General features: G+C 38.5%; 4 protein-coding genes across 6 annotated transcripts; all 4 read left to right on the top strand.

Annotated features, from left to right (window-relative positions):
* The first annotated feature begins 422 nt into the window (after nt 1–422).
* LOC139636457 (trem-like transcript 4 protein) lies at nt 423–5,698 on the top strand. Its single transcript, XM_071504554.1, has 6 exons — nt 423–556; nt 655–975; nt 2,818–2,940; nt 3,045–3,086; nt 3,199–3,305; nt 4,323–5,698. The coding sequence occupies exons 1-6, from the start codon at nt 520–522 to the stop codon at nt 4,746–4,748; spliced, it is 1,056 nt and encodes a 351-aa protein (XP_071360655.1). The 5' UTR covers nt 423–519; the 3' UTR covers nt 4,749–5,698.
* Nucleotides 5,699–7,423: 1,725 nt separating this feature from the next.
* On the top strand, nt 7,424–10,092 carry LOC139637106 (CMRF35-like molecule 9). Of its 2 annotated transcripts, XM_071505655.1 has the most exons (6): nt 7,424–7,596; nt 7,701–8,018; nt 8,467–8,496; nt 8,593–8,634; nt 8,757–8,884; nt 9,375–10,092. In XM_071505655.1, exons 1-6 carry the CDS (start codon nt 7,479–7,481, stop codon nt 9,696–9,698), a joined length of 960 nt encoding a protein of 319 aa, XP_071361756.1. In that variant the 5' UTR covers nt 7,424–7,478; the 3' UTR covers nt 9,699–10,092. The 2 variants fall into 2 exon arrangements, with proteins under 2 accessions (XP_071361756.1, XP_071361757.1); XM_071505656.1 differs by lacking the exon at nt 8,467–8,496 and having other exon boundaries at nt 9,375–9,848.
* A 137-nt stretch (nt 10,093–10,229) lies between these two features.
* On the top strand, nt 10,230–14,286 carry LOC139636901 (uncharacterized). Its single transcript, XM_071505302.1, has 5 exons — nt 10,230–10,413; nt 10,798–11,103; nt 11,340–11,375; nt 11,508–11,615; nt 13,794–14,286. Exons 1-5 carry the CDS (start codon nt 10,365–10,367, stop codon nt 14,141–14,143), a joined length of 849 nt encoding a protein of 282 aa, XP_071361403.1. The 5' UTR covers nt 10,230–10,364; the 3' UTR covers nt 14,144–14,286.
* A 2,815-nt stretch (nt 14,287–17,101) lies between these two features.
* LOC139637101 (polymeric immunoglobulin receptor-like) lies at nt 17,102–20,523 on the top strand. Of its 2 annotated transcripts, XM_071505630.1 has the most exons (8): nt 17,102–17,308; nt 17,401–17,457; nt 17,871–18,197; nt 18,286–18,609; nt 19,184–19,282; nt 19,442–19,534; nt 19,839–19,897; nt 19,987–20,523. In XM_071505630.1, the coding sequence occupies exons 1-8, from the start codon at nt 17,269–17,271 to the stop codon at nt 20,248–20,250; spliced, it is 1,263 nt and encodes a 420-aa protein (XP_071361731.1). In that variant the 5' UTR covers nt 17,102–17,268; the 3' UTR covers nt 20,251–20,523. The 2 variants fall into 2 exon arrangements, with proteins under 2 accessions (XP_071361731.1, XP_071361732.1); XM_071505631.1 differs by lacking the exon at nt 19,442–19,534.
* Nucleotides 20,524–21,813: the final 1,290 nt, after the last annotated feature.

Raw genomic sequence — 21,813 nt, 5'->3', positions numbered from 1 at the left:
CAACACTATGAAAGCAGTGAGAGAGAACCAAAGCAGTAAAGTTGTTGGTTGGGTAAACAGTTAAACAATGAGCTGAAACTCTTTATAAAGCTCTGTCAAACCAAAGGGAGCAGCAGATGTTGGTGACCTCTTTCACGTTGTGTTAACAGTGATATCATCATTTGATACACTCTTATTATAAAAATAAAATTGATAGCCTCTTTAAAAAAAAGTTGTGACAAAAAAACCTTCACATTTCCCTGTACTGCAAAATACACATAACAATAAAGGGTTTTGATGGCTCTGAAACTAATTGTAGACATATGCGAGAGATACTGGTCCTCTTACTTCTACCTCAACCTGTTTCTCTTCTCTGTTTGATGTCTGCAGCTTACAGCACTTGCCTTCCGCTCACAGTGAAAACCACAGGAGGAAGGTTAATAGTTGAGAGCTTATATAGATGTTGACTCAATCCACAGAGGTAGAGACGGACTCCACAGAGTGAGAAACAACAACAGAGCTGGCACTTTATCGATCACAATGAAGACCATCTCTGTCTTCTATTGTCTTTTATATGGTAAGTGTAATCCTAAAATACATATAATCATTTATCTAACTATTCATTTAAGCATTCAGTGATGCTATAACACTTGTCACATCATGTATTTTTGGCAGCTACGTGGACAGAAGGAGCCGACATACATGTAGAGGGACTCGAGAGGGGAGAAGTCTCATTCGAGTGCTCGCATAAACTTGCCTGGCTAAACATTAAATACTTCTGCAAAGATATGTGTAAAGAGGCCGAAGATGTATTGGTTTCTGTAAAGTCTGGTAGTAGAGCAGAGTCAGGGAGGATAACTCTGGTGGACTCGGGGAACGGAGCCTTTACTGTGACCTTCCGTCAGCTCCAGCAGTCAGATTCAGGGAGATACTGGTGTGGCGTGGACAGACCTGGTTTTGATACATACACCGCGGTATTCTTGACTGTGAAGGAGGGTAAGTGCACGATGTTGTCACTGTCACTCTCAATAAGATTTATTTATGCACTTTAATTTATTTTTCTCTCTGCGTTCTCCAATCCCCATCAGCTGTGAAATGCCATTCCATAAATGTAATTAGATATTGTACTGCACATTTTGCAGGCTCTTGTACTTGAATATCTCAATTTATTTCTGCTACTTTATACTTCAAGTCCACAACATTTCAGAAGGAAATATTGTACTTTTCTTACGTAGATTTACATTACATTTACCTGACAGCTGGAGTTACTTTTCAGATATTTTACAAGAAGAATATTGGTTTAAGTTTAGCAAATAGTGACAAACCAATGGTTTCCAATGTTTTTGGCTCGTGACACCTTACAAAAGGTGTTTGGTTGGCATCTAGTAATCTTTCACATGTCCATTTTCACTGGTTTCAGTTTCACCAAAGATCAAGTTCTCCTTTTATATGATTTTATGGAAATAATCATCAAAGGCTAATCCTAACCCTCTCTCTTTGTCTCTCTCTCTGTCTCTCTCTCTGTCTCACACACTCACACACAAACACGCACAAACACACGCACACATTTCCTACTGACGTGTCCTAGCCCTAACCATAACCACCACTTGCCTGACACCCCCCCCCCACACACACACCCACACACACACACACACATCATGTCTACATGACTTCAGAGGACATACCAGTTACATTAATTTCCTGGAGACTTACTCTAACCGTGACCGTAACCACTACTTACCTAACTCTTTCCTTAACCGTAACCTAAACCAAACCGCACCCTCACCTTAATCATGTCTTCACCTTAAAATTAAATGATTTATGTTATGGGGACTTGTTCTTTGTCCTCATAAGGAAGACGAGTCCCCATCATGTGACTGTAAACAGATTTTTTGAGGCTGGGAATTTGAATTCATCCCAGGCCACCCTATTTGTTGATGTTATGAGCCCACCTGTCTAGTTATAAATTGGCCACTATGTTTGTCTGGGAAGAAAGTTATCCAGATAACAAAATAAAAAAGTTTATATATGGGAAAAATATGTTAAATTATAATAATAATTATCATTATCATTGTTATACTTTCCCCATTTTAGCAGTTGCATGTTATTACAGGAGAAAGTTGAAGCTACATGTGTACTATATAGTCACAGCAGAACCCCTCGTATAAACTATGATTATCTCTACAAATTAACAGAACATTAGGCCAAGGGAGGCAGTTTTCCAATGTGCTCTCTCTCCCTTTCTCTCTCTCTCTCTCTCTCTCTCTCTCTCTCGCACTGAACAAGGATAAAGAAAAATCACATGACTGCTTTTTCCCTTCTACTCCGACCACTCATCAGCACTGGATTATTACTAACGACCCTTATCAAAGGCAAACTCAGTGCAGAGAGACAGGGCAGTATAGCAGTAAGGTGTGGACACACACTGCAGCCTCAGCAGTTCGGCGAGATGCCGTCGTACACAGGCGATGCAGAAGGACTTTCCACTCATCCCTGCTGCACCTGATACACCCAGGTGTCGTCACTGGTCCGCTATAGGTGGAGAACCACACAACTAAACTAATGGGTTGTATATAAAGAAGTTAAAACTACTTCCACCCTGATCAACTACGAGAGTAAAACACTGTTTCTGCATTGATGCATCAGTATCAACAATCTAATAATAACATATATAATCATATTTTACTCACAGGGTACTTTTACTTTTGGTACTTTAAGTATGTTTAGCTGGAATTTTGAATGAAGGACTTAGATTTTTGGTATTTTTATATTGTTGTATTGGTACTTTTACCTATGTAAAGGATCTGTATACCGATTCCACCACTGTTCCCCATACAGTTATAACAACAGCCATACCTGTTGTTTCTCCCACATGGACATATCAGCATATTTCCAGCTCAACACCACAAACATTTGGAGAAGAAACGTCTTACACCAGTGCTCCTATAAACCAGTCAACAGGTAGGAAGAAAATGCACTTTGATTTAAAAATTACTCTTTAATCCTTATAAAAATTAAATCATAGATAAAATGTGTAGACAGTAATATTGGATCCTGCCTTCCAGCCTCAAACTCCAATAGTGGAGGAGAACAGGGAATGAGAACAAGTGAGTTTCTATCTGATCATTTGCTTTACACCTGGTCCATGAATATCAGCCGGTGACTGACACTTATTGTGGGTACATAAAATTATTGAGCCATTTTCTTGTCTCTGGCTAGGCACTGTGTTGCATGCTACTGTTGGTGGTATTGTCATTCTCACTTCCTTGGTGCTGGCAGCAAGATACAGGAAATGCAGACCCTTCATCAGAGCAGATAAAACAGAGGTAAGAGATAGAAACTGGAGATCAGTGTCTCCTCACTTTCTTCCTAGAGAAACGTGACGATTGTGTTGACAGCAAATTAAACTAATATGTCAACAATCAAGTTTCCATTCCTGGTTTCAGAAGTCAGCATTTGAAAAGGGGTTTTCCAAAAGTCGCTCAAATCACATTGCTCTTTAGTTTGAATTTGTGGAAAGCCACAACTAACCACAACTGTTCTCAGCCATACAAGAGGCAGCATTTGACATTTCAGGAAATGCATTTGGTTATTGTCTTGTTGAGAGTTGAATGAGAAAATAAGTATATGAGTCTCATGAGTTTCTGTTAATATAAAGCCACAGACACAGGAGACATGAGCTAATATATATATATATATATATATATATATATATATATATATATATATATATATATATATATATATATATTATAATCTGCCTACCAGCAGCAATGGGATATGACAGCAGCTTTCAGTCTTTTTTTCGAAACTAAGCTAACAGTAGCTTTATATTTACTGTACAAGAAGATGAATAAGCAGATTTCTCAAAATGTTCAACTAATTGGTGTAAAATGGCAGCAAAGGCTGCACAGCTGTGTGGGTGTATTACACTGCTCAGTGCATTACAGCAGTGATCTTTGGAGCAGCGGGGTTTTAGAAACAAGCCTTTTTCAGTGCAGACATTTTGACTTGTCATAGCATGAAAAGCACAGGCATCACTAATAATGTTATCAATAGCTCTGTTCTATTCAAGTGTTTCAGTGGATCATGACAGTGTGACAGTGAATCAACGTGAACAAATCCCAGGAACCAGAAACTGGAGTAGCTAAATGGAATTTCCTACTGTGACATGTCAAAATGTCTTTGGTGAAAAAGACCCGTGGAGAGAAATCTAGCCAAGTTCTGCCCATTCACTCTGCTGTTGATACATATCAATATGGAGAAAAGTGTGATACAATTTTGGGTAGCGTTTTGTTTTACAGGTGTATGATTTGATTCTTTTGTTTTCCACTGTTCAACAGTTTGACTGTGAGTATGGCAACATTGGCGAAGGGCAGTCAATTAAAAAAATATCTGACAGGACCTCTTCCTCTCGCCGCCCAAAACCGGATCCATCAACGTCTGCATCTGCATCAGAAGCTGAATGTGTGCTAGACCTTCATATCTATGAAAACATCCGCACAGACGCTGCGCTGTCAAGGTATTCGGCTGCAAACGTCCAAAACAACCATGGTATCACCTCAGGGGTCCACACCAAGCCTTTGCCACCTATAATGTCTGAAAGAGCAGGTGATGGCTGTCTTAGACAAGACTCAAATAAACCTACAGCAAAATCCACAGAGAGAGAGAGCTGTGCGAGGAATGTGGCAACTAGTCACTCCAGATCCAGCAGTGAGTCCAGGCCCAGATCTCTTTGGTTTGGTTTAGATTTATCAAGAACAGTCTGAGTTTTGTCAAAGATATGATTGGTATGATTTATATGGGCATTAATGGGCAGATGAACTGTATGCCCTACTCTGCTTCTCCACTCATAAGCAACATTTATCTGTCACTTCAAACTAAATTTTCCTAATTTACAAAGACATGCTGAGAGGTGCAGACACGTCCTGTCTTGTTCTGATCTAGGTTCATTATCGCCTGTGTGTACAGAGACATGTTTCCTTCTGACTTTGAAGAGTCAGAAGGAAACAAAGAAAGGTTATTTTTCATAGTTACTGTACAGAGTTACTTTACACAAAACTTTACATGTTTCTGAAAATCTGCTTTACCAGATAGTTGAGCAGAGATAGAAGGGAAAAATGAAGGTGAAGGTGGTGGTAGTCCAAGCTCAGATAGACCAGGGTGTTAACAATGACAGGAATCCCATCATGCAATCTGATACTGTAGCCCTGTATGAAAATGTATCGTGGTGAAGCTTAAAATGTTGAATTTTTACAGACTCTGTTGTTGTTGAGAGAATAATTTAAGACTTTTTTAACTGTAACATCACAGTGCTCTTGCATTGGATATTAAGGTGTATGTTTTGTAAAACAGCTGTATTTTACTCATGAAAGGTGCTTCATAAATAGAACGATTTATTATTTTTACTATGACTATTGATTATCTGAATGCACAAAAGAAAGAAACCTCCTGTCATCACTGGCTTCACGGGAGTGGTACTTGTTGTCTCAGAAATGCAAAAGAGTGTAATTACAGAAAAGCTTTTAGCCAAACTATGTAACATATGTAAACTGTAAAACCTTAACTTTATGCTTTATACTTTTTAGGCTGAACACTGTATATACAAATGTTTCTTCTTATGCTTTGTTGTCCATTTGATCTAAGAGCTACTTTAATAAATTAATCTTTAAATAAATGTTTTTGGTCATTTCTAAATTATAATTAGATGGCATCACTGAGATATCTAACTTGGTTACTAAAATGTTATAGCCTCAAAATTAACTTTTCAATTACAGGACACTGGGATTTAGCTATATCTCACCAGATAGCTCTGCTGTGTGTGTCTAAATCCCACTCACCTCTTATTCGTGGACAAAAAGCAGGTCCACACAAGGTCAGCCAGGTGTGAAGCTTTCTGGCTGAAGACAAGCTAAGTGTTGAGATAAGGTTACGATTAAGGTGCATGTCCAGTGGATGAATGTCAGTCAATACATTATCCTGTGACAAAAACGAGTGTGCGTGTGTGTGTGTGTGTGTGTGTGTGTGTGAGAGAGAGCATGTCATTGAGAGCATGTAAGTATGGAGAAGGGGCCTTACCCAGTCAGTGGCCGCAGTAAGATTTGTCTGCACAGTGAAATACATGTATTTGTATATGTGTAAGTTAAAGGTTCAGACTAGGGTGACTCCTAGTGGTTGTATCAATAAAGACACCGTAGCGCACAACAGTGCACACTGATATAACTCATCAAATCGGAGTTTCCTGCACATTACTACTGAGAAACATAATGTCCCCTTGTTGATATGGGACAACATCTCTTTGACATCTATTCATAATGAAGTGAAAAGAAAGGATGTTTAGGGATTACTAGTTTGGATAATAACAGAAGACATACAGTATTTCTTGAATTTTTACATGAGAGAATAGAAGAGGAAACCGTGTGAATGGATACAAGGTTTAAACAGACTAATGACAGAAGGAGTAGTGAGTGAAAGAAGCTGGCTCTCTGATTCAACTTGCTTTCAGTCTTTCACAATAAACTGATGAGTGTTATGGCTTCAGTCCTGAACTCACCTTTCACATTTATTTTTTAAATTCATGTTCCTATTAAATATCACTCTTACTGTGCTTGTTATTGGATGTTAAATTGAAGTATTGAAGTATTACACAGATCAGGTGTTATTAATAATGCATGGCAAGAAACAGATGATGAGAGGTGCCAATTTTAATAAAGCATACTTATTTATTTATTTTGGCCACTGGAGGGCTGCAGAACAAACTGCTGCCAGCTTATAGCATTAATGCTGGCCAGTTAGCGTGCAGTTGGTTTACCAATGAAAACCGAAACAGCTGTCTGTGGTGGTTATAGAAACAACAGTAATGACAGTGGCAGAGTTACTCAAAACAGTAAAGTTACAGGCTGTAAACCCAACACAATGAGATACTCCGTAGAGCTGTTCACAGCAGAGTCTGGTCATAAGTCTCTATAGGTTCGACACCATGAGTCAAACCATTCACATTATACGAAGTCATTTGATCCAGTGTCAAAAATTAAATACTGATTGGTACAGCTCTGATTGTAAATAAATCACTTATTTATACATTGTAAGTCAGTAATAACAAAATTTGGGTTGGCACATTGTGAAAAATCTTTTTGGCTGCTGTCTGTCCCATTCATACCTTACTAATAGGAAGTGGCACCAGATACTATAAGAAAAGTTTGTGATAACACAGATGAATTACAGAGAAAGATCAGGTGGCCTGGAAGGATGGAACAAACTGAACTTGCATTAGGTTCTTAAGTAAATAAAAAACGTAGTTTTCTTGATTTGCTGGTGTAGAAAATAATTTATGAAGGCACACAGTGGTCAGTTTTTGAGTCACATTGATTTCACTTTCATAGGGAATGTTAGGTGTGGACAAATGTGTACACGAAAGAGGAAGAGGTTTAAACACATGGACCTGAAAACAGGTGACTGAACACACAGTCAGAGTCTTTAGTGCAGGTTGCTGCCTCTTCATGCAGCTCGGGGAGAATCTGACTGTGGGAACTGAAGGTAAACTGGGAGAGATGGGAGCAACCTGGATCTCATGGAGAACAACTGTAACTGTCATCATGATTTTACTACAAATCCAAGGTGAGCTGTACGCTGTGAATTTAGACTCTTTAAGCTGCTGTGATAGACAGTTCTGTTATACTGAAACAAAACAGTTATGCAACTAACACAGTTTTTTCTGACAGCTCTGATCAGCGGCAAAGTCACAGCTGTGACCGGTGTGGAGGGTCAAACATTTTCCTTCAGATGTGAATATCCACAAGGCTTGGAGGAAAACGTTAAATACCTCTGCAATGATGGTGACAAGCCCTTGATACGGACAGACACACACGACCAGTGGGTGACAAACGGACATTTCTCTCTGTACGACAACACCACTGAAGCCATCCTCACCGTCAAGGTGGACAAACTCGTCCCAGAGGACACCGGGACATACCGGTGCGGGGTGGACATCCTCTTGTCTCCCGATCATATCAGTGAAATACAACTGATTGTTGATAGAGGTACAGTATGTCATGTCACAGCCCATCGTTACACATGTTCTCCAGTTATGAAAATTTCACCTCAATACATATAGTAAAATCTGGATTCTGGTCACTGATTACTTTACTGAAGACATAACTTTAAAAGACAGATACTGTCTCGTTTATCTGGCTATCTCTGGCAAGCTGTTGCATTAGGTAACAGGGCTGATTTAATATCTACCTGCTCTTAAAACAGATTTTTTTTTTTAAATTTGTGACACTCTGTCCTGAGATATCTGCATAGTTATCGTGAACTAAAAGTGTCAAGACATGCTGTCAATGAGAACTGAGCCAGGTTACTTTTCTCATTCTGTATGTGTTCCTCTTTTCTGAACTTTCTATAAGTTCCACTCTGTTTGTTACAGGTTTGTAAAATTAGACATGTAACTTTCTGTAAACAATCTTTTTGCTGCTTTTTTAACAACAGCAAAACCTCCAGAAAATCTCACACATTACAGTAAGTAAGACCTAAACACTACATCAGGTCTCTCTGTGTGCTTATTTCAATCATATGCATATAAAAACTTTAATTTTTTGTCTTCTTACATTTCAGTAACTGCAATGCCCAACTTTCCAAAGGATCTCACGGTCGACAGTGAGTGATACGTGTTTGTGTGTGTGTCCGCCTGTATTCGTATTATTCATAATTTTCCGTGTGTGTATGTATGTGTGAATCCTCCGCCAGGTAAACTTCAGCTGTCGTTTTTTCTCCCGCAGAGCTCCACATGCCGCTGTTCCTGACTGCAGTGATGTGTGTGGCAGCGATGATGTTTGTGTGTCTGTTTACACTCTGTCTTCTGGGGGCTGTTAAACACCAAAGATCCCACCCACGGCAGAACAGAGAGGTTTGTACTTGACAGGAACTTGCCAGCAGCGTGGCTCTAGTCAGTGGCTCAGTCCACCACCTTGATCCAAACTGGATTAACACTAAATTTGGTCCACACATTCATTTGCCCTTAAGGATGAATTGGTGATCCTTGATCCATCAGGTCAAAAGGTCAGTTTGTCCAGTATTTTGGTTTTATGATCAGTTACCTGCAAAACATATGACATTGCCATCAGCTTCAACTGTGCTTTGTGTTTACAGATAATTAGCACATTAACCTGCTAACATGCTAACACAAGATGGCGAACTTAGTAAACATGGTACATGTTCAGAATTTTGCTTTTGTTATTGTGAGCATGTTAGCATTCTGATGTTAGCATTCAGCTCAAAGCACAGAAGTGCCAGTCTGGCTGTAGACTTTAGTTTCGTTTGTCAGCCCAACAAACACTAAAAATAATTGCAAGAAGCAGGTCCACTGTCAGCAGGTTTCTATTCTGTTCTCTCCACAGGCATCATCTGACTACGAGACAATGATGCCCGGTGTGGTAACTGAACATGAAATCCACTGCACCTCTTTTGCTCAAGACTGCGCTGACCTTTCACCTGTATCGCCGCCATCTCCTGACCTCTGCTCCCTCTGCACTGCAAAGCACCGGGAGTCCACTGTCACTCTCGGCCTCGGTGAATACGTTGATGTGGACGTACCAGGGCACATCTGCCAGTACCAACATCTGGATCTCAGCCGGCTGGAGGAGCACGTCTATCACAGCCTTAACGGAAACAGCGGTCCTAAAGATGGAGATCTGGGATTCAAACAACAGATTAACTGTTGATATGACTGTGTACTTTCAGTTTATTTACAACTTGGGTCTTATTTTTGAAGTTTTGGCCATTAGAATATTATCAATGATAGGAATGGAGAAAACTGCAACAATGACATCAAGGTTTCAGTAAACCAGAAATATCCTTTACTGTGTGTGGATTAAAGAAGAGTTTACCCGTTCAAAAGTTAGCAACTCAGGAAGTTTTGCAAGTAAAATAGTTATAGTGTACTTTTTTTTGCTGTGTTTTGTTATTTTTAGATGTAAGCGTGCCACTTTGGATGGCACAAAGAACAGACTGAAAAGAGATACCATAGTCTCAACTGGAGCTGTCAGCTGACAAAGAAGATCAGTGTCTCACTTTGCTTTATGATAAATATCACAGAAATAAACCAAGGTAATATCTGAGAATGTTTCCATGTCGCTTCTTTACTGACCTTTTACGTGTTAAACGTCTACTGCTACGCAGTTGGGAGATGGAAGGAACGTTTTGATGCTTCTCACATGTTCTAAGTTGCTTTGGAGAGAGAGGAAGTTAGCTCAACTTAGGAAGTGCAACAACAAAGAGGAAGCTATGGTAAATGCAGTGTTGTCATTCATTTGGAGAGAGATGCAAAGACATGAATTTAGGGTTGAGATAAGAAAAGTCAAAGGAAAGTGAGAAAACTTTTGAATTGTATGAACAGCATGGAGGCGATTTTCCCCATTTTGGTCTTTCTTGCGGCAGGTAAGTTTACTGAGATTCACTCTTTTGTTGCTCTGTTATCTGTGCTTGGTGTTTTTGTGGTTGGTATCTTTCTCTGCTGGACTCTCTGCTTAAAATCCTGGTTGTCTTTTCAGACTTCTCTAACATCCACTTTTTAAATGAAATATACATAACTTTACCTCTTAATGTCTTGAATAAATAAACTACCAACATCTCATAGACATAGGGGACCTGTGTCAGGGACAAAAGAACCTTAAAAGATTGGGAACCACTTTACTTTGCAGAACAAGCTAGGTCTATCAGGTTGGCAGGAGACTTTACAGAAAACATACAGTGAAACAAATGAGCTGGTTGAAAACTAAATGAAGCTCTGACTTTTTTCTGCCGTCTGTATGTTTTGCGCAGGATCATGGGAGGCTGAAGCTATGTCATTAACAGGAATCCTTCACGAGAAGATCACAATAGAATGCTCTCACTCCAACGCCTTTTCCAACGTCAAATATTTCTGCAGGGGACAGTGTGACTATGGCGACATCTTAATAAGTAGCAGAGAAGAGAATAAAGGAGGGAAATACAGTATTACAGATGAAGGAAACACATTCTCTGTGACCATTTATCAACTGACCGAGGAAGACTCGGGAACTTACTGGTGTGGAATAGAAAGAGTTGGTGTGGACACATACAATAAAGTAGTCCTCACAGTCATTGCGGGTGAGTTGATTCTGCACTGTACATGAATAGCTTCTATGATGGTGTTATGCTTCATCGTTTACAATATTTGTTCTTTTGCGTCATATCGTTCTCACCAAAATGTACTCAGTATTTCACAACACTGTCTCAAACTGACTTTCTCTTTTTTTTTTTTGCACCGTGCCGACAACATGTGACTGAGAGACAAGACAGGAAACAAAATTAACACAATTCCTTTCCTTTTTTCTGTCTTTCAGGAGAAGGTCCTGGTGGCTTGCTAAAACCAAATTCAGGTGAGGCAGTTAATACGAATGCTTCGTGTCCTAGTAAGGCAATGTCTGGGTGTGTGTAGATGTGTACGTGTGTGACAGACAAAGTCCTGAGTGATACATCATCACTGAGACGTGATGGTGTCTCTTTTTCAGCGAAGCTGGTGTACTTGGGAGCAGGTCTCGGGGTGGTTGTGCTGGCTGTGGCGATGGCGCTACTGATATTCTTCAGACAACGAAACAGAGACACCAGCGCATCCTCTGGTATGAAACAAACCCAACTCACTGAGAATATTTTCAGAATACGATGGCAATTTCAAGCAGCAGGTAAAAAACAACCAAAGTCATCACAACAGCCTAGAAATGGTCTAGTAACATGTTGGCCTGAAAATTATACCAAGCACCTGCCAGCCACCTCATCGTGCTCTAACAACTGTCAGACATCCATGGCAACCACTTAGCAACCATTTATAAACACAACCACTAGAAACAACCACCCAAAGATGTATTTGAAGAACTGGGTACTGAATGCGAAGATTTAGTCATTTGAATTACTTTATATACTGCTCTCATAGCTTAACTTATTATAATACATCAAAATTTATAAGTTAATTTGATTTTGTATTTTGTAAATGTGGTGGAGTAGAAGTATAAAGTAACATGAAATAGAAACACTCAGTTAAACCATAAGTATCACAGAATTGCACACAAGTATAATTACTTAGTTTTTTTCCACTATTGCATCATTGTTTAAAAATTCACAATAGAAATTGACCTTGTTTACAGTTCTTGGTAAACTGTCAAGTGTTTTACAGACACTTCTTTCACAATGATGGTCTGTGTATGTTGCAATAGTTAGTGGCCAACGAGGCTGAATATCTAACCATCTTAATACATCTATGCAACTTCCTATTTTGAAACATACTGTACAGCTGTCACCTTTGCAAGTAGGCAGTCAGCTACATTGAACACGGTAGCAGCCATTTACAAACCACCCACTAAAGACTTGGCAACCGCTCTGAAAGCCACAGTAAGTCACGTACTGACAATCACTGTAGCACTGGGTCCAGGGTGTACCCTGCCCTCGCCCAGCCCCCCCCCTTATGGATAAGTGGTAGAGATAATGGACGATTCTGTTTCTGATTCTTTGAGGGGTGGGGCCAAAACAGGTGATATGCTTAGTTCACAGAAAAAAACTTCATTTTTAAAACGCTTTGAAAGGCATAATATATTCATGTTCACAATAGACCTCAGTATTTTTCCATTCACTGTACTGCAACTGTAACCCGCTGAGGGGACAACATGGCTACACATGTCCTGGTACTGAAACTGAAACAAACACCAGTGAAAGGAACTATTAAGCAGAATCAAAATTTTTCAAAACATAAAATTTCTTAATGGCTCCTTGGAATACAAAGTTTTGAACTGGTTCTTCTTAACTGGGACTCAGCGCACACACATCTGTCTGTCAGTTGCTCTTCCTTGGGTTTCCTCCATTTTTTTTCCCAGTTAAAAGGATCTTTTACACAATAAAAGGATCTTTTAACTGGAAGTGGAAATTTTTTCTTATTCAAATCGAGCATCTAAGGACAGAGTGTGTCATGTGCAGGGCAGATTCTGCAATAAAAATTGAAATTTTGTGGTTTTTGGGCTATTTTTGACTTGTCTGTCTGAAACAAAATGTGTGGGAGGGGTATGATGCAACAATTATGCGATGTCATTAAATACAATGAACAAAAATATAAATGCAACACTTTTGCTTTTGATGAAGTAGATGAAAATAAAGATCTAGCATTTTTTTAACACACACAAAGGGTTCATTTCTCTTAGATTTTGTTCACAAATGTATACAGTAACTTCAGACCCACTGAGGAGGAGTGGAGTCCACAATCAACAACCTGATCAACGCTGTACAAAGGAGATGTGTCGCACTGCACGAGGCCAACACACCAGATACTGACTCATTCTCTGATCCATGACCAATGCACATCTGTTGCCACAGTCATGTGAAACCAATAGTTCAGAGCCTGATAAATAACTTATTAATACCTTATTATTATTATTATTATTGTGACCAGCCCAAGACACACCTATGCAATAATCATGCTGTGTAATCAGCATCTTGATATGCCACACTTGTCAGGTGGATGGATGATCTTGGCCAAGAAGAAGAGAAATGCTCACTAACACACATTTAAACACATTTGTGAACAAACTGTAAGTGAAATAAACCCTCTGTGTGTAGAAAAAGTCTTTTTTTTCACTCATGAAAAATGGGAGTAAAAACAAAAGTAAATAGTATAAATAGAAATACATTATATTTTTATTTTTTATTCTATTTGTAGTAATGTAGTTGTTGTAATGTAGTTGTAGTGGTAATGTAGTTTTCATTTCACAGGGATTTATAACTTTGTCACAGTCACTTTGTTGCTTTCTACACAGGAAAGAGCAATAACACAGAATATGCAACACCATCCAGTCTGAAACACCCCATCGCCACTTCCTCCTTAACAGCTAATGAGGACGGACACACAGACGGCAGGACTGATGGCGTCTCCAGCTCATCGGCCACTCAGCACCAAGATACCAGCAGAGACCACAAGTACAATTTTTGCTCCAACGTCACCACTTCGCCAGAGGCTCAGAAGCAACCAGTCGGCCTAGTTTACTCCGCTGTCGTCTTCAACAAACACACAGACTGCAGCACTGCCACGCCTCACCCTGCAGAGGTCACATACTCCACCGTTGCAGACATATCAACAGATGAATCATCAGTCTATTGTAATGTCTGAACTCATCTTCACAGTTGTGTGCAGCATCTCCCTCTGCTGTGTTATGCTAAAGAGCAAATACTGTACCCACTGCTCACATATATTTCTAAGACTAAATTCAGAGGTAATTGTAAATACATTTTTCTGTAAATCAATTATTCTAATATTTCTGAATTAAGTTATTATTTCATGCAATACTGATATTATGAGAAAGAGGTAGGTATTTTTGTATTTTCCATCAGCATCTGTAGTTGATTATAATGAAGAAGTGAAATGTCTAGCATCCATATATACCCATGTAAACACACTCACACAAACACAGACCTACACACACACAGCTGGAGTAAAATAGAAACTGAGAACATAATATGAGGAAGAAGCTCAGGTTCTCAGTGACATGAGTCTCAGCTCAAACTCAACTCACACTTTATGATTAACTCCAGAACTTCCTGGGTCATTGTCGGGCTGTAATTTAAATTGTGTGTAACTTATTGTGTTCAGGATCACTCATCTCTCAGTGAATGATTCATATACTCGATATATATCTTCATAAGTACGACTATGTATCTGAGTCTAAACAAACCTATGCTCTCTGGATTCTTTTCCTCAGTGAAAGAGAGAGCCAGTGAAACAACACACCGTCTAAAGGGGTGCATACGAGGAACTCCTCACACAACAGTTTATTAAGGACAAATCTGAGTTGCATTGTAATTTAAAAATTATTTGTTGGGTAATGTCTTGGTCTTAGCCTTCTCTAAAACTCTAAAAAAAAAAAAAAAAAAAAACAACTCTAAAAAATCCCAGGCAACTTTCTATCAAAAAGGTTTTGGTAATGATGCCATCTGGTGGTCAAGTTTATTTACATCACCTTTCAAACACACACAATGAAAGTGCTTTACACTGGGCCAAAACCATTGGAACAACTTGTAAAGATATATTGAACGGCAGCAAGAAATTAATTAAATAATGAAATAAAATATATGACAAATCAAAGGGATAGGAAAATGTGAAAATGTTAAATTTAGATCTGTAACTGTCTCAAGTTTTGGCTATAATTTATATTTTCATATAAGTAATGATTTATACTTTTATTTTTTTCATTTTAATTAAATTTTAAATTTTATTAGTTGTATTTGAAAAGCGTCACTCACAGTGAGAAACCCACAATATCACCCGGCTCACACAAGTTTATGAAATGGTTTAGTGCCAAGTGGCAACCCTACATGAGGTGGAGCTGAAGAGGAGTAAGGGGTGGATCTGACCTGCTCTGTACTCCATCCTGATTGTCAGGCAGGTTTGCTTGTGTGTGGTGCAGTATGTCAATCACGTGGTAGCCCCGCCCTGATCAATGCATACCCTGCTTTATTGTCTATTTTCCTCTAAATGGGACCATAATTCAAAAAATGAGCATCATGTTGTATTTAAGAAGACTTGAAACTAGAGATTAAGACCATAAACTCATTAGGGAAACATTTACTGATGTAATAAATCAAGTGGGAAGAACGTTTAAGTGAAAAGCTTTAAACTCTAGCCAAACATAGTGGGGCATTTAGCAGTTAAAAGAGGATATATTTGCCTCAAGAGTTGGCAGAGACCAAAAACAGAGCGAAAAGAGAGTGGATTTCAGACACAACTCCAAATGTGTGATATTGTTGCTCTGTATCCTCTGAATGTGTAAAAAAAACACCTGTTTGCTTACCTATCAACTTTATAAGGTAAGTTGTGTTATGTTAAGTGTTCAGTTATGGGCTGTGACCTAATAACACTTCATAGTGGATTTTTCAGGAAGAAATATTGCATTACAATTTGAAAGCCAGTAATTACATCAATGACATTGAGGAGTCGACTTGTTCGCTGTCCTCCCGGGAATCGGGTGGTGGACTGATATCAGTTTGGTTTCTCTGCGTTCAGTGGACTGGTCTGTTAGCTTGGTGCAGAAGCAGGATGTGGGGGGAGGTGGCTAACCTCTACCAAAAGATAAGAGGTTTCACAGTTACATCTCTTGGATGGAAGCAAATTCAGCATACTTTTAATGCTGCCAATTTGTCAAAAATGTAAATAAATATAAGTTTAAAAAACAGGTTCATGTTGTAAAAGACAAATTTTATGGAATTTAAGTTGATACATGGTATCATATCATATACACTAATATCATCATCATCATAGTAATATGATATCAATATATCATATTAGCATAATAAAGCATCCTGTGTTCTCCACACTGAGGAACATGGGACATTTACCTTTATGAATGAATATAGTAAGTTGATATCATATCCACTTAAAAACAGTGGGGTCTGTGTATATCTAAGCTCATGTTTGAAAGGTGAAAACATTACTCCACTTCCTGTTTTGTCTGTCTTCCTGATCTTGTGAACTTTGATGTAAAATCTTGACATTTATTTTTAGTTAGCTGGTTAGTTATAGTCGATTTAGTTACCAGGACATGGTCAAAGTATAAAATGGTGCATTTTAATTGGCTAAGAAATATTATAAAATAGAAATAGAAATATTTCATGTCTCTTACAATGGAGGGTCATTGCTGAATTCAAGTATGACAGATATGAACACAGTTGATATATGGATCATATGATTGTATATGTTTTTAAGTGTAGATTAAAGCAGGTTTTGAATACTTCATTGCACTGCTGTCCCACTTTCTAGAAAGAGTACATTAATCATCATCCTCACATAATGGGTAGATCACTGGAACACCTGCAGTCTAGATATAAATAGCTGGTCATTGTTCTATGAGGTACGGTTGTATTAGGGTTTTTTTGTTTGTTTGTTTGTTTGTTTGTTTTACATCTAAACAGATAATCATGAGATGCAGCAGATGGATAATTACTCTGAATATGAATCATCACTTTCACACTTTATTTCTCTCTCTCTCACCCTCTTATCTCCCTCCCTGTCTCTGTCACACCCTTTTCTCTCAGCAGAAAAACACTCATATCCTCATTTCGAAAAGCAAGGTTTCAAGTTTTACATGCAAAAGGAGAAGCTGACATCAAGAGAATAAAGCGAGAAGATCAGAGTGGAGTTAACTTATTTCATGATATTTAATGACTGTAGAGAAATTTGGTTTAATATTTGATAAACTTGGATTTAAACAATAGTGATGTGGAAAAAGCTGGACTGAGACAATGGGAATGTCACTGAAAGTCACCATCTACTTAATGACAGGTAATATATTATTCTTCTATTTGTGTTTGTGACTTTGAGTGTGACTGTTAAGATGAAATAACTTTTTTTTTTTTGTTGCATTTTTACGACAGCAAGTGTGAGTCTACTATCTGTGGCAGGAAATAATGGAAAACCTGTCAACATTAAATGTAAGTAAAATGCAGACGTAAAGAATAGTGAAGAGACATGTAAGTTTGTTGGATGTCAAAATAAAATAAGTGAGTAACTAAGAACACAGTTTTAATAATATAATATAATATAATATAATATAATATAATATAATATAATATAATATAATATAATATAATATAATATAATATAATATAATATAATATAATATAATATAATATAATATAATATAATATAATATAATATAATATAATAAAGTCACTGACAAAAATGATAGTCCAGCAAACAACTGTGTGTGGTGAGGGCAGGTTTTAGTTTTGAACCTTCAGGTATTGGTATGTAAAGAGAGATTTATATAAAGTTGTGCTACATTAAGAGAAAAGCTCAGCCTGCAGTTCATGCTCAGTCATGCTTCAACTCTGCTCTCTGGCAGGTGATGATACACCAGTGAGGCAGACAGCATATCTTGGAGGCTCTGTTACCATTAACTGCACATGTCCTGGAGTGGGAAAGAACCAAATCAAATACTTCTGCAAAGAAGCGGAGAACTTTAATTGCAAGAATGTAATATCAACATACACTTCAAATTACACAGAACGAGACAGGTTTTCTATGATAGATCATAAAGAGCAAGAAGTCTACACTGTGATCATTTCCTCGCTCACCCAGGAGGACGCTGGAATATACTGGTGTGCTTTGAAAACAGTTAACAACGACAGTCCCATTGCTTGTTTAACTAAGATCAATCTCCATATTTTCAGTAAGTATTGATTTGCTTTCAATCATCCTGTTTCAAAACTAACCAACATAACACAAGTGTATAAACATATTTTTTTCCTGTTTTTCAGGGTGGGTTGACATTAGGCCAAGAAAAGAAACTCATGACACTGGAGAAAATGCAAATCTTCGGTGTCATTATCCGCACAGCCATGAGAACAATACAAAATATCTGTGCAAGGGGGAGAATCCTTTAAACTGTGAGGAGCTAACACGTACAACAGAAGGGGAAAGAGATGTGACTAAAGACAGGTTCTCCATAAGGGATAACAAAAGACTGAAGTACTTCTATGTGTACATCAACAATGTAAGCACAGCTGATTCTGGAACGTACTGGTGTGGCTCTGATAGAAAATGGGACCATGCTGAGGTCAACAAAATCCACCTTGTTGTAGGTAAGTACATGGGAACATTAGTATTATACACCATAACACAATACCAGCTTGTTTATTTTGTACCTATGCATGAAAACAAGTTTGTGCTAGAGGCAGTTGTATTTTACTTGAGTATTTCATACCTCACTACATGTATTGACAGCTGTAATTACACAGTTTTACAAACTGTTGCAGATAAAAGTGCCGGGGTGTGAATGACAGACTATAAACAGCATCAAAGGTCATGTGAGGTCATGAAAATCTAAAGGATTAAAACCTGCTTTATGCTTTTATACTTTTGATACTTTAATTTTGTACCTCCCTTCACTAAGGGATTGACTGCAGGACGTTTACATGTAAAGGAATAATTTTATATTTCTGTATAACTCTCTACCACTGCTCTGAATAATAAGAGAAAGACCTAATATGACAGTAATGGGGAACAGTAAAACCTGGTGTATAAAATGGTCGACAGGCTTCCTGTATTAAAAAACATCTGTGTGTGTGTGTGTGTTTTCTTCTGCATGCATGCATTTATTTCCTTTGTGCCATCTTCACTTCTCTAACTTTATCACTTTTCGGCCTTCGCCTACAGCTGAAAGACACAAGACAACCAAAAAATTAGGTCATTTAACACAGCCAACAACAGCAACACCATCTGCAACAACCCTCCATGATGACCGTTCAAACTATGGTGACTTAAACACTTTACTATTTCTACCTCCTTTCATATACAAACACACACTAAACACACTCTCTCCTTCAAGTTTGACTCCAGAGGACAATGACACAATGAAACTCTGCTGACTTCATGTATTCCTCAGCTGTTTCTACTGTTGTCTCTTGGTTGCAGGTATGATTGGTCTTGTGGTAGCAGGCCTGCCAACAATAGGGATAGTTGTGACTGTACTAATACTGTACAGACACAAACTCCCCGGGACACAAGGTGAGGGATGGGAATTTGGCTTCAGTGCTATCCTGCAAAACCCCATGAGTGCACATACTGTACATACCTCTGTACATATTCTTCTCTTGTCTTGAATTCCCCTTTGATTTGCAAAAAGATCACTGGTAGCCTATCAAAGTAAAGTTCATTACAGGTGACATGAAACAGATCTACTGAGTGACTGAGTTAAGGAGGCAAACTTTTGCTCTTTTTTTGCACAGGATTTTCACTGTGAGGAGTAACTCTGAATGCAGATTCAAAAATATCCTTTTGTTTACATCCATGCATATGTTTCTTGTCTCAGCATGTTGCACTTCAGGGGGATCGTCAGAGCAGAGCATCAAAGATGGACAAAACACAGAGGTGTGTGCCTGTGTGTGTTTCTGTGTTTATGAGTTTGCATATGTGTACAGCACCTGCATCTGTCACACCACTCACCTTCTCCTCCCCAGGAGAATCATGGAGGTCATGATTATGAGGAGATACAAGAGCGGAACCAGGAGGCGAGCTCGGGAGGCACGCTGTTGTCCGTTTATGCCACCGTCCACCTTCCCACAGACCAGCTCCACTATGCCAGCATCAATTTCCAGAATGATTCTGTCACAGGCTCAACAGACAGAAATGCATTTCCTGACATAGATAAAAATGGCTCCTCGGCCTGTGACTACTCCTCCATCAGTAAGACTCAGGGTGGCGCCCATCCGCCTATTCTCTAGTGTACACTCACAAAGCCTGGGGAACCATAATGTTGTCAGTGAAGGATTTACATTTTTTTCCTGTAGAGACATCAGCTTTCAATTTATAACTTAGTTTGTTGAGCATGACTGACCGTGAACTGTTGTTTGGCACAATTTAGAGTTGGCTAGTTTGCATCTAATATGGTTGTGTAACTAGAAACCTGACATATAGATGTAAATATTGTATCATTCTCAGCAAAAAATGTTCTTGCTACATATAAGTTTAATGCTATACTTTACCTACTGAGGAACAAAAATACTTACCAGTGTTGAAAAGCCTTAATTTTGTATACAGGATATTTACTGTCAAATTATTAAATACAGCTGGGCTTTTTTGACTGATTGTGACCCAGGGACTAGGAATGATAATCTTAATCCTAAAAGTCACTCTGGATTTTCTAAATTTTATGTATTTTCCTCAATTTTATTATTTAGAAATAATAATTAATACATGTGTTTAATAGAATTAAATAAAATAAAAAGTGAAGCTACATTGTTGAATGCATGGTCAGGCCTTCACAGACCACCAGGGGGCCGGTGAAGACCCCTGAAAGAGCAAACTTGGTAAATGAGAGTTCTGCCCTGCAGCCCCCTCTTGTGGCATGTTTAGTGATCTGGCAGTGATTGGCTGGGGCCCTCGTGTTTATTGGTGTCCACCACACCTCTACCTGACGCTGAGAAAACAGCGTTTGTCGTCACACATTTACCTTTCATAAGATTTTAGAACTTACAGTATGTATTTATTTTTGGTTAATAATTTTAACATTTGTTTCTACTCCATGGAAATTAAATAATGAAAAATTAAGAAGAGGTGTTGCTGGTGTATTGTCAGAGATACAAAGACAATACAATGTTGTTTGTTTTAGTCAGACCAGCCCGCACACAAGCCTCTGGTGTAAGGCAAACAGGTTTCTGGCTGAGATCAGGGGACCCTGCTGCTCACACTGCACCTCTTCATATGAAGCAAGAAAGGGAATTTAAACATTATTACTGCAGTGAGCATCCCAGCGCTGACTGCACACAACAACCCAATCCTTGTCACATAATATAATAAATGTAAAGCACAACAGGTGAACTGTGAATATGTACTTAGAAAAATGTCATAATATTTTGATACTAAGGGCACATGGTGGTTCACTCTCCCAATATAATGTCTCTTCTATAAATCTATTTTATTGTGAAAAACAAAAGGAGTAGCCCACTGTGGAGGCAAATGTTAAGTTTGCATTAAAAGCAAGAAATAAGAAACCCTGTCTCTCATAAAAGTCTGTTTTCTCTCTCTGTTGCGTAAGTATGTAAACCTTATTTCCGTATAGAACATTTTACAAGGCTTCAAGCTGATTCACTGCAGATCCACATAAAGCAAAACTCCCTGCAACAGCCTACACCAAAGTCAGGGAACAGTAAAACGTTCATCAAATGGGAACTTGTAGCTTATCAGGTATAAACCAGGCAGGTGAAGGGAATGTGTGTTGTAGGACAACTTGTGAGAGGCTCTTCTTTCCTACTTTGTCAAAGTGTAGGTCCAAAAATTATTCTTTT

This window comes from Trachinotus anak, unplaced genomic scaffold (genome assembly GCF_046630095.1).
Source record: "Trachinotus anak isolate AG129_WGS33_773 ecotype Australia unplaced genomic scaffold, CSIRO_AGI_Tana_v1 ptg000019l, whole genome shotgun sequence".
In the NCBI taxonomy this organism is placed as follows: Eukaryota; Metazoa; Chordata; class Actinopteri; order Carangiformes; family Carangidae; genus Trachinotus; species Trachinotus anak.
Note: the sequence above shows the minus strand (reverse complement) of the source record. Positions and strands in the feature narration are given on the sequence as shown.

Coding starts and splice junctions, on each gene's coding strand:
- LOC139636901 (XM_071505302.1), top strand. CDS start 10,365: ATGAACAGCATGGAGGCGATTTTCCCCATTTTGGTCTTTCTTGCGGCA. Junction 10,414..10,797: donor TTTGGTCTTTCTTGCGGCAG/GTAAGTTTACTG, acceptor TGTTTTGCGCAG/GATCATGGGAGGCTGAAGCT. Junction 11,104..11,339: donor AGTCCTCACAGTCATTGCGG/GTGAGTTGATTC, acceptor TCTGTCTTTCAG/GAGAAGGTCCTGGTGGCTTG.
- LOC139637101 (XM_071505630.1), top strand. CDS start 17,269: ATGGGAATGTCACTGAAAGTCACCATCTACTTAATGACAG. Junction 17,309..17,400: donor CACCATCTACTTAATGACAG/GTAATATATTAT, acceptor TTTTTACGACAG/CAAGTGTGAGTCTACTATCT. Junction 19,283..19,441: donor TGATGACCGTTCAAACTATG/GTGACTTAAACA, acceptor TCTTGGTTGCAG/GTATGATTGGTCTTGTGGTA.
- LOC139636457 (XM_071504554.1), top strand. CDS start 520: ATGAAGACCATCTCTGTCTTCTATTGTCTTTTATATG. Junction 557..654: donor CTTCTATTGTCTTTTATATG/GTAAGTGTAATC, acceptor TATTTTTGGCAG/CTACGTGGACAGAAGGAGCC. Junction 3,306..4,322: donor TCAGAGCAGATAAAACAGAG/GTAAGAGATAGA, acceptor ACTGTTCAACAG/TTTGACTGTGAGTATGGCAA.
- LOC139637106 (XM_071505655.1), top strand. CDS start 7,479: ATGCAGCTCGGGGAGAATCTGACTGTGGGAACTGAAGGTAAACTGGGA. Junction 8,497..8,592: donor AGAAAATCTCACACATTACA/GTAAGTAAGACC, acceptor CTTACATTTCAG/TAACTGCAATGCCCAACTTT. Junction 8,885..9,374: donor ACCCACGGCAGAACAGAGAG/GTTTGTACTTGA, acceptor TTCTCTCCACAG/GCATCATCTGACTACGAGAC.